The 11,532-nt window shown below is 38.0% G+C and overlaps 1 protein-coding gene across 1 annotated transcript; it reads left to right on the top strand.

The window, feature by feature from the left end:
• Positions 1-720: 720 nt before the first annotated feature.
• On the top strand, positions 721-1,557 carry LOC107283820 (uncharacterized protein K02A2.6-like; the record flags this gene model as incomplete). Its single annotated transcript, XM_029283302.1, has 1 exon — positions 721-1,557. A coding segment is annotated over one exon (837 nt), but the record flags the coding sequence as incomplete, so codon positions are not given.
• Positions 1,558-11,532: the final 9,975 nt, after the last annotated feature.

The following is an 11,532-nucleotide window of genomic DNA, read 5'->3' as shown; positions in this document are numbered from 1 at the left end:
CCTTTTGGGGCCTTCTTAATTTTTACCATGCCTTCCTTCCAAACAAGGCGCGTAGCAGAGCCATTACACTGGCTCTTGGACAACTCTGTACTCACGCATTTTAACAAAAGGCTGCCAGTCTGCATCGCATGTGATGCATCTCCATATGGGGTTGGGGCTGTGTTGAGCCATTTGTCAGCTGATGGGAAACAGTCTCCCATCTCCTATTATTCTAGGACCCTGTCATCCACAGAGCGCAACTACGCGCAAATTGATAAGGAGGCTTTGGCAATCGTGGCTGGAGTTAAAAAATTCCATGACTACTTGTATGGTTGCCAGTTCACAGTCTTTACAGTCCACAAGCCACTCCTAGGGTTGTTCACTATGAACAAACAGACACCCCAGATTCTGTTGCCTTGAATGTTGAGGTGGTCTATTTTTCTGTCAGCCTACAACTACAGGCTGGTTCACAAACCGGGCAAAGAAATGGGCCATGCAGACAGCCTTAGTAGGTTGCCCCTACCACATGTAGAGCCAGCTCCAGCTCCAGCTGCATGTATCCTGGCTATCCAGGATCTGCTGGAGTCTCCCCTTCACGCTGGGAATGTAGCTGCTGAGACGGCAGCTGACAAAATACTGAGTCGTGTATTGAATTGGGTGTACACAGGATGGCTAGACAAATGTCCAGGCCCAGAATTTCAGAGCTTTTTCATGCGAAAAGATGAGCTTTCAGCTCATAAAGGGTGCATCCTTTGGGGAAGTAGGGTCATAGTTCCCAGCTCATTCAGACCCAGAGTGCTTGAGTCTCTGCATGAGGGCCATCCGGGAATAGTCCGGATGAAGGCACTCACAAGGAGCTACCTTTGGTGGCCTGGGCTAAATAAGGCTATCGAGGCCCAAGTACATGGTTGCATCATGTGTCAACAGTCCAGACTGGAGATGCCACAAGCCCCTGTCCACCAATGGGAGGACACTCACACACCATGGTCAAGAATCCACATTGACTTTGCTGGGCCCTTTCAGGGACAGCTGTTTTTAATAATGGTCGATAGCCATTCAAAATGGTTAGAGGTTGCACCAGTTCCCAATATGACTACTTCCAGGACTATCCAGAAACTGTGCAGAATCTTTGCAACACACGGGCTTCCAGACATCTTAGTATCAGACAATGGGGCTCAGTTTACTGCTTCAGAATTCCAGTCCTTCCTCAGGACAAACCTCATAAGGCACACCATGTTGGCTCCCTTTCACCTGGCCTCGAATGGCCAAGTGGAACGCATGGTCCACACAACCAAGGAGTCCCTAAAATGGATTGTCACAGGAAACTGGCACCACAGATTGGCAGACTTTCTACTCTGCCAGCGTACAACTCTGTGCATAGCCATGGGCAGAAGCCCAGCCAAGCTACGTTGGGGCCGACGTTTGATCACTAAGCTGGACAGGCTCCACCCCGACCGAGTTGCATCGAACTCTGCATGGCCAAAGGCGCCCAGAAGTCTGCAAGTGGGTGACCGGGTTTGGACCCGGAATTACGGGCAAGGGGCTTTGTGTGTGGCAGCAGTGGTTGTAAAGGTTTGAATGTCTGACCTAAATTCTGTTGTTATGTAACGGCTGCTGTTACTTAAGCCAGACTTGCTGTCTCCAGGCTGGTAATTAGGTTTTGGGTGGGAAACTGTTACTTTAAACCTATTGGTTGCCGCCTGGAGGCTAACCATATAAATAGCTGCACAGCAGCTATTTGAACTGCTTCTGTTCAGAGTTAAATAAACTTGTTGCTGTTTCAACACTTGTCTTGCTTAATGCCTTCAAGAACCAAATACTTAACACTAAGTTATGACTGTAATGGAGCCTGCCTATTACAGTTGCAAATCATAATGGTCATTAAGTGAGGCATCCATATGATCACCTTGCTTGATGAGCTCCACCCCTGTTCTCCTTGATGCCTCCTTTAAGCCATTCTGTGGGCTAAGCAGAGTGCAGGATGCCTCGGGGGTGGAGAAGATCCTAGGAGGCCTAGTGCAGCCCCTCCACCTGCTCCAGGACCTCTCAAGGCCTCCCCAACTCCATGAAATACTCTATGTTCTGTTTCCTGGCCCTCAGGATCCTTGCTCGCCCTGGGCCTGTTTCCCCTCCAGCAGATCCTACCTCTTCTCCCCACCCAACATGCCTGATTGCACACTTACCTTTGGAAGATCTCATGTTGGGGAAGGAAGGTAGACTGCTCCACCCCTCAGGCTGTGTGGCTTGGTCCTGGAAGCGGGCACTATTTTTGAAATGTTTGCAATATGGCTACTCCAAAATGGTGACTGCCTCCAGGACTAAGCAATACATCCTAGGGAGGACTCTCCTGCCCTCCTTCCCTAACACAAGCTCTTGAGCTCTCCCAAAGTGTGTAATCAGTGATGGGGATGGGGAGGAGAGGTTGAGACTCAGTGGGATGGGAAACAGGCCAAGTCCTGGGAGGGGGCACTGCAATATCCCTGTGGTCAGTTATAAGGACAAATGTGTCTGAATTTTGTGCATATATCCACAGGGGTGCTACAGCAGCCATAACTTTGAAACTAGTCCTAAGTAGCTTTTGGGGGTTCCATTTTAATTTCACAAGGTCACTTAGCAACTGGATGTAAGATGAGGACTACCTATACCCTCTCCGCTTTATTTCATAATTTTGGATTTCCCCTCATATGCTTACTAGGCCATAGACTTTAATAGACAAGAATAACTGAGAAAAAAATATCTTGTTATGGGATGAAGTTAGAAGGAAATGTGAGAAAAAGAAAGTGCTAAAATGAATGTTCTGCCTCAGGGCTTCTTAAAGACTTATATAGATTTCAGTAATAGTCCAACAATTAATACTGAAAGCAAAAAATGTCAATACTGGCCAGCTAAGACAAATGAGACTTGCTTTGGCTCCAGCGATATCAGTCCTAAAGCATAGATAGTGTCCTTTTGTTAAACTTTTTCTATACTTTCCTTCCTTGCCCAAATTGTCAACAAGACTCACAATGTGCTTTCTGTTTGAGGTCGCTTGGACAGCTGCCAGATAGGCACCCAGGGCCCTGTTACAGAGGTAGCTTGACAATGCAAAACTTTTAGGATATGGAACAGTTACTCTCCAGAGGCTCCTGTATACCAGAACACTTCCCCGCTGCCATGAAAAACTACCTCCATTGCTTGAGCTTCATAGCTAGCTTTTTCTGGCATTTGGAAATCAGCTAGCTTTGCTCATGTTTACAAACTATGTCATTAGGTAATGTTATAGCACCAGGTGTATTTGGATTTTGGCAGTATAACAATGTAAAAAAATATAATAAAATAAGAAACTTTTTTTTAAACAAGTTTTATTGATTTTCCATTTTTACAAACCTTCGGGTATTTAAGGAAGCAACATGTTAATCTGTCCATCTCTGCACATTCCAATATTTTCTTGATTATTTCTTCTTCTGATGGCAGTCCTTCATTCTTCCAGTATTGTGCAAAAATTATTCTCGCTGCTGTAGTAATGTGTAGGATTAAATCTAATTTCTGCTTATTAGTCTTTTCAGGCATAATACCTAGTAAAAAAAAGTTCAGGTTTAAAGTCCACTTGTTCACCCAATATTTTTTCTAACCACATATGTATCTTTCTCCAATAGGCCTTTGCCTTACCACATGTCCACCAAATGTGATAATATGTGCCTATGTTATATTTACATTTCCAACGTCTATCTGACATATTTTTAAACATTTTTGCTAATCTTGCTGGTGGCAGGTGCCATCTATAAAACATTTTGTACAGATTTTCTTTGTATGAGGTTGACATTGTTAATTTGTAGTTTCTATCCCATAACATTTGCCATTTTTCTAATTCTATATTATAGCCAATTTTTTTTACCCATCTTGTCATTGTTTCTTTCACTTGTTCACTTTCCATATCCAAAATTAACAAAAAGTTATACATTTTCTTGATTAATTTCTCATCTGAGGTTAACAAAATCTTATCAAACACAGTTTGATCCTTATAAAATCCATACATTTTTACATCTTTTTCATATCTACGTTGTATCTGTAAATGTGCCCACCAGGACAAGTTAATTCCCTGATTTTCCAATTCTTGTTTAGATTTTAATTTCCCATCAATATCTAGAATATCTTTATATGTCCATATTTTTTCAAAGTCTACCAAGTTCGGATGTATAAATGCCTCCATCGTTGATAACCACCCTGGAATTTTTAAATATATTTTAGCTTTAATTTTTTCCCATACTGTTGACAAGGCATTTCTTATAAAATGATTTTGAAAGTACTTATGGACTCTGTTTTTTCCGTACCATAAGAAAGCATGCCACCCCAATTGTAAATCATGTCCCTCTAAATACAATATCCTTTTGTTTCTAAGTGTTATCCACTCTTTCACCCATGTTAACACAGATGCTTGGTAATACAACATCCATTCCGGCAATCCAAAACCTCCATTTTCCTTAGCATCTTGTAATGTTTTCATCTTAATTCTAGCTTTTTTCCCTTGCCAAATAAAGTTCAAAACTATGAGGTTGAAAGATAAAGAAGATACAGACTACTATCAAATTTGGAACCTATTTTATTCTTGGCTAGAGGAAAGAATGAAGGATTAGGAATTGAATATGTACTAGCATAGCAAACTCCAGACAACTTGTTGATTGGAAAAATTAACATATGTTGATGAAAAAAAACAATAAAATCTTTACAAAAAAAAAAGGAAGAAACATGGTGGTTGGGTAATACAAAGTCCAATAACATGCTTATCCATACATATATCAGTTTACATCATCAGAAATTTCCTCTCTGTTTCTCTTAGTTATTATATCAAATTCAAATTAGTAGATTGCTAGTTATAACTCAATCATTTAAAACATTTATAAACAACTTTTAGATTATATATCTCCAGATCCTGTTTTTAACTTTTGTCTGGTTTCAATTACGATGATCCAGTTGGCTTACTGTCCAATAATATATAAGTTTTGGATAGCCCCCAGTTCCCTTAATTCATACAAAATAATATCATGTCTAAAATACACTTATTATTTTTTCCAATACATTCTTAATTTATTTCACAATCATATTCTAATTCTCATTTTAATATCATCGCTTACTCATAAAATGACCTTTATCCTCTAAATCCATCTTCTATTTATAATTCAAAACAATTATTTAAGTAATTTATTTCCCTTATAAATATAGACCTAACTATTAAATCCAATAATATCTTTTAAAATCTCCTTGGCTCATTATATAAAATTTAAAGCTCTTCCATTAGGTATCACACAAAGAAAACCATTTTTTTAAGTCTAACTCTGGCCTTCCTTTTATGCCAAGCCGGCTTCCATAAAAGAGGTTTTAGATCCTCAAGTGGCTCTCCCTTCTTTCCTGCATATATCATTTGAAACATCCAATCATCAGCCTATCAAGGAAGCCAGTCCCTTCACAGTCGTTGAGTTGTTGGCCGAATGGTTTAAATCTCCATATCTGAGTTAATATATTTATCATACGTTCAGGCTGGTCTTCTTCTGGTTTCATCTGGATTAGATAAACAGTCATGTTCGATGTTGTAGTTGTTTTTGGATCATCTAGATTGTCTAGAATCTCAATGTGTTGTCGTAAATCCTCTGCAGGTTCCATCTTAGCATTGCTTTGTTCAATTTCTGTTGCTGTTGTAGTTGTAAAGTCTTTAAGTGAAGTCAAAGTTTGGGTGTCAAAGTTCTGAGTAGACTGTTGCTGGCATTTTTTAAAATCCACTTTGTTATTAGTTCCTTCTTCTGTTGGTTTTTGAAGTGTGGATTCCTCTAATGGGGTTAAAGCTGCATTTTGTGGCTTTAAAGTGGCACATAAGTCTTTCATTCTAGAATTCATTAGCTCAGTAGCCTCTAGAATTTTTTTGAGTATAAGTTTAACATTTAGCTGTGGGTGGTGTTCCTCCATTTCTGTAATGTTTACAAATAGTCCTTTAGTGGAGGCTATTTTTAATAAAAGTCAATAACTGTCCACCTCCACTTGTAAAGAGATATTTTCACCACCCAGCTGTTTCAAGTTCTTATCTTTTGGTTGCTGTCAAGGACAAATTTTAGTCTCAGAGGTCTCCCAGTCAGAAAAAATTTATTCCACTTGCTGTACCAAATTTCACCACAAAATGTCCCCAGTAACATACAGAATAGGGCTTTTGTCCGGTTCAAGAAAGGAAAAAGAAAAAAAAGTATTCCCCTTTTCCCCCCTGAGTTAACAAAAGAGTAAAGCAGTACATTTTTGTAGAAATACAGAGCTTTTGGGGAGCCCAGGTATCCAGATATTACAAGTCCAGGTATGTAATCATTTAATCTTATTGTTCCTTTTTTGTTTCTTAGCTTTATTTTCCCGGAGTGAGCAAAAGCCGCAGAATTAAACTGGGGAAAAAAGGATATTTCAAGAGTTTTTACAGGAAGGTAGTTGGGAGGGAGAGAAGGAAAAATAGGGTCTCACCCAACTCCTCCAGTTGCTTCTTCATGGTTAGTTAGTGCTTTGGGCTTTGGGCTGGTTCTTTTCCTCTTCGGTCCTGAGGAGTTACCGCAGATCAAACGGAGAGGCTGCCGCCCCTCCGCGATCCAGCGGGAGTCCTCCCCAATGGTGGTTGTCCCTCCAGGGCAACTTTCAACCCTTTCCAGGGTCTTCCGAAGGAGAAAAACCAGACAGAGCGGAGAGCGGTCTCTCTATACGTTCGCCAGCGTCGAAGACCGGAACCAGAAGCCAAAAAAATAAGAAACTTTTCATTCCCTTCAACATTGGAAATAACTTTTTGGTGGCCAAGAATGTTTATGGGATATCAAAGGCTGCAACATTGTGGATGTGGCTGCATTATTTTCAGTGACTGACTTTCATTTTTTTCTTATCTGACATGATAAGAAATGGAACTGACATTGACATTGTGCTCAGACACTACACAAAAAGGAACCAGATGCCATATGTATTTCAGAAGCAAAGATAAGCTTTTTTCCCCCTCAAAGTTATTAGTTATTTAGACTTGAGCAACCTTGCAAGTAGGTGCATTTTGATGATTGCCTTGGGTGAACCTTCCAATTTCTATCCAGTTCAATTTGTTTAGATATTGTACTAGAAATTAATACATAACTTTTCTGCCCAGATCTTAAGTTCCAATCTAAGGCCTTGTTTGTACAGATAAAAATTATAATCATATTCTTGTTATCTGCTAGCCTAGTTTGCTTGATTTAAGAATCAGGGTCTAATTAAATGCTTTATAAAACACTTATCATTACAAATGTTGAGTTCTGCTGAATAAAATCTAGCATAGATCTCTGCTTATCTGAAATGAGGTGTTTTATTAAGTGCAAATGAACAATTTGGGAGGGGCTCAAAAGAGAGCAGTGTGGATCTCCTTTATTTGTCTACCCTTTAGTAAATAAGCATTTTTTACTAGCTATGTCTATTCATTTTCTCAGCAGGTGGCAGCAACTTCCTGGGCTTGGAAGCTAAGCAGGTTTAGACTTGGTTAGGCAATTTTCAAGAATCAGACATGATTATATAGAGGAAAAAATGTATGAGAATCCTGCAGAGTATAGTAAGGTTATAGGCTAAGTTGGGAAGTGAAAAGAAAAATCCTGAAAGAAAGCAATAGCCAATCACTTCCACACTGCTGTTAAGAAGCTACATGTATATTTTCATGAAGATGCCAGGAATTAAGATATACTCAGAGGAGACATTATTTTTCTGTGCATTGCAGCAGTTATTTTGTGAATGGGTAAACTCTTCCCTTGACTACCATTCTGGTGGAATATCCATAACATGTTTTCAAAATCCAATAAGTTTAGTGTTGCACGAAGGTGGGATGAGAAGCTGGCTGTGTTTTTAAGACAAGACTCTGAAGGCATCCCAGTGTTAAAAATCTTTGTTAACTCTTATAGGTTCTACTAATCACACTGACTCTTCTAGCCTTGATAAACTTTACAGCATTGTCGATGTCAGAAAGCAGGATATAAATCTTTATAATGAACAAATAAGAAATGATCAATCTCACTTAAAGAAATTAGAAAATGAAGAATTCTCAATCTTTTTGGACTAGAAGGAATATTTCACCTTTGAAACAATCTCAATCACTTCACAAAATTTCAGTGAAATATAACCTTTAATTTGAAGACAAATTGTGGTATTTGCTTTGTGACTTTTATTTATCTTTTATCTCTGGGCTTTTTTGAGCATATATTCAAAGAGGCATTGGGCTTTAACTGCTCCAGCATTGTAATTTTTCTAAGAGACATTTTTAGAAACAAAAATGGCTTTAAAGGTTGGTCCTTTATAACATGCCAAGGTCCCATTTATAACAAGAAAACATTTAAAGAAACCTAGTAATACAGAGAAGCTTGCAAGTTCAATAGCTGTTCTGAATAACTTAGCAGAAAGCAATATTAGTGCTAAAGCATATAACAGATTGAGATGAGTCTCACAGAAGAAGGATCAACATAGTTCTGTTTCATTAACCCTTTAGAAATTTGGGAAGGTTTTAACCAACAGGTTAAAAGGTTTTCAAGGGTTTTCAAACTTTTTGTTTTAACCAAAAGATGTTCATTAGGGATTCCTGAGCAAAACTAGCAATCACAGAATATGTGAAAAGAAGTTAAAAATTTCTAAAGCATAGGAATGAACAGCTATTTATTACCTGGAAGGATGCAAATCATGAACCTTTCAAGTTGATTATAAATAATCTGGAGTTATGCATGAACATGACGTGATCACATTTACTGACAACACCACTTATTTAAAATGGTAAAAGCAAACCAAGATAGTAAGGTCCCCAAAGAAAGCATCTCTGTAATGAACACCAAAATTACAAATGCAGTTCTGTTTAAACAAATGCAAAATGTCATACATTAGGACAAAACCACACCACCACATCCTGGGAGAAGTCTGATGAGTGACTTGCCAGGAAAGTTATCGTATACTGTAGTACAATGGTACCTCAATACTTGACTGCTTCAAAACTCATCAAATTTGGTACTCAACACATTTTGATGCAAAAATGTTGTCCTGGTACTCATTGTTTTTTTGGTTCTTGACGCACTGCAAAAGGAAAAGAGGGATAGCCACAGAGAAGGGGCAGGAAGTTGGCCATGCCAGGAAGGTTACAGCAAAAGGAAGAAGGAGTATGGCTACTGAGGGTGGAGAGGAAGTTGACCATACTGAAAAGGTCACTGACATAGGAAAAGGAACAGTCAGGAAATAGAGGGTCACATGATAAGTCATGTGGTTTGTTTGGCACTCATCCTTTTTTACTACTTGTCATGCCTCTTGGAACCAATTAATGATGAGTACTGAGGTATCACTGTAAAACTTTATGAAAACAATAATCTGCTATTGAACTGCTGTGAATGAGACAAACTCTATGTTAAAGATAATTAGCAAAAGAAATTAATAATAATTTAAAAATAATTTAAATTTATGGTGCAATTGAACCTGGAATACATTAGGTCAACATGTCTCATAAGTAGTTTATGTAGAGCTGAAAAGATAAAAGACAAGTTAAGTGGCTAAAGAATTTGCTGGGTTAAATAAGATTACACACTGGATCCAGACAGTTAAAATACAGTAAGAGAGAACATAGTAGTAGTTGCAAAGAATACACAAGAGGAACTGGAAGTTCTTGTAGTGACGCGGCCGAGGGATTGTGGAGTTCTGCATCCCACGGCTGGTTTCACCCTGCCAGGTGACTCTAAATGGGTCGAAAGTCACCCCAGAGAGGCGACGAAGAAGGAGGGGCACCCTCAATGATCGTGGAATGACAGTGGTCGATCCATTTGATCTGGGGGAAGCCCCCCAACCTGACAGGAGAAATGCTAGCTGCACATTAGTATCTAGCCCAAGCTACCAGCAGCTGAAGTCCAAAAGCACAAACCAGAACAACGGTGAACAGCATGCTTGGAACTGGGTGAGAATATAGATCTTCTCTCTTCTATTTTGCAATTGATTCCCTGGAAAAGACCCCCAAAGCAAGAAATCCTCTGAAAGTGAGAAGGGAGGGGACTATATCCCCACCCTTCCATAGACGGAAGCAGCAATTTAATTTTTATGGGGGAAAGAAATATACTGAAATGAAATTAACAATATTACAGTCTGGATAAATCTGAAAATTAAGAAAACCGTTAAGATTTTACATCTGAAAGAGTTTTGATGAAATTATAAAAAAATAATTCTTTGTTTGAAAAGTTTGAAAATGAATAACTAGTGACATCTAGTGGAGGATTAGAGTATAGAACAACAGCAACACTGACTCAGAAATTGGCAAGATGCCCAGAAACAAAGAATAATCTGTTCCCTTCAACCTTAGTGACCTTCAGCCAAATAGAAAACAGCTGGGAACAAGGAAAGAAAACATACAGGGCCATCTACTACAGACTGAGAATTATATTTGTTTTAAAAACTGCTGACCTTCTGGGATTATAAATATTTAGTGAGCTGTGATCTTTAAGCTCAAGAATTGTCTGCCTGAAAAAAAAACTTTGACTGTTGGCTAATCTTCTAGGGGGGGAATTTTATTGGATAGTCAAACATTCTGGACTGCAACTTTGGCTGGTAGATAAATTGTAAGACCCCCAATAGAAGAACTGTTATAAAATACTGCTTTCAGTGGTGCTTTGATAATTGGAAACACATTGGATTATAAAAAACTATATAGAAAGATAAGAACTATATAAGATTTTGTTGTTTGGATTTTAAGACAGGTTGGTTTAAAAAGCTAAACACAGAGAATATGGCACCAGTGAAAGAACATCTGGAAGGGGGAGATAAAATGGATATTGAATACCTATCTAAAAGTGGCAGGAAACTACATCTAATATCCCCTCTGAAGAACCCAGCATGGAATATCAGAGATCTGCAGGAGCAATATGACGTCAAGACAAGGCAAATACTTTCCAGGAGGAAATGTATGCAATGCTGCGACAGATTCAAATGACAATGATTTCAAATAATGATGAGATTAAAAACAACTTTGATGGCATAAATGAGCATGGTTGAATACGGACAAAAGAATAGATAAATTATGGATATAAAGGGGTCTCACAGTAAGAGAGATAAGATATATAAGTAATATAGCAATTTCTATACTTTAATAAATGTAAAAATATTGGGATGGTGCACATGAATGAAAAGGTTGGATATTTAAAGGTTATTAACTTTTAGAAAATTATGACTGATAAGAATGGTTTAAATACAGAGGGGAAATTAAGCTTAAATAAAAATCTTGAAAACAGGACATATAGTGACCTAACAAGATAACTTTTATAAACATAATTGAAATATAAATTGATAAGAAAAGATGCTATATGCTGATGTTACTATTATTTGTATAAACACAAGAAAAAGGTTTATATTTAACTTTATATGTATTGAATTTTAAGAATAATACTTGCTTAATCTTAACAAAAGGAAAATATTATTGGATAAAGAGAAGATCAAAGAAATATATCATTAATTAATATATTGATTATGGAACTATAGAAATTAATTATTATTTTTCCAATATAAAATTTTTATTGTTTTCATCATAAAAAAAAA

Source organism: Protobothrops mucrosquamatus, unplaced genomic scaffold (assembly GCF_001527695.2).
Source record: "Protobothrops mucrosquamatus isolate PMUCROS unplaced genomic scaffold, P.Mucros_1.0 scaffold49, whole genome shotgun sequence".
Classification (NCBI taxonomy): Eukaryota; Metazoa; Chordata; class Lepidosauria; order Squamata; family Viperidae; genus Protobothrops; species Protobothrops mucrosquamatus.
Note: the sequence above shows the minus strand (reverse complement) of the source record. Positions and strands in the feature narration are given on the sequence as shown.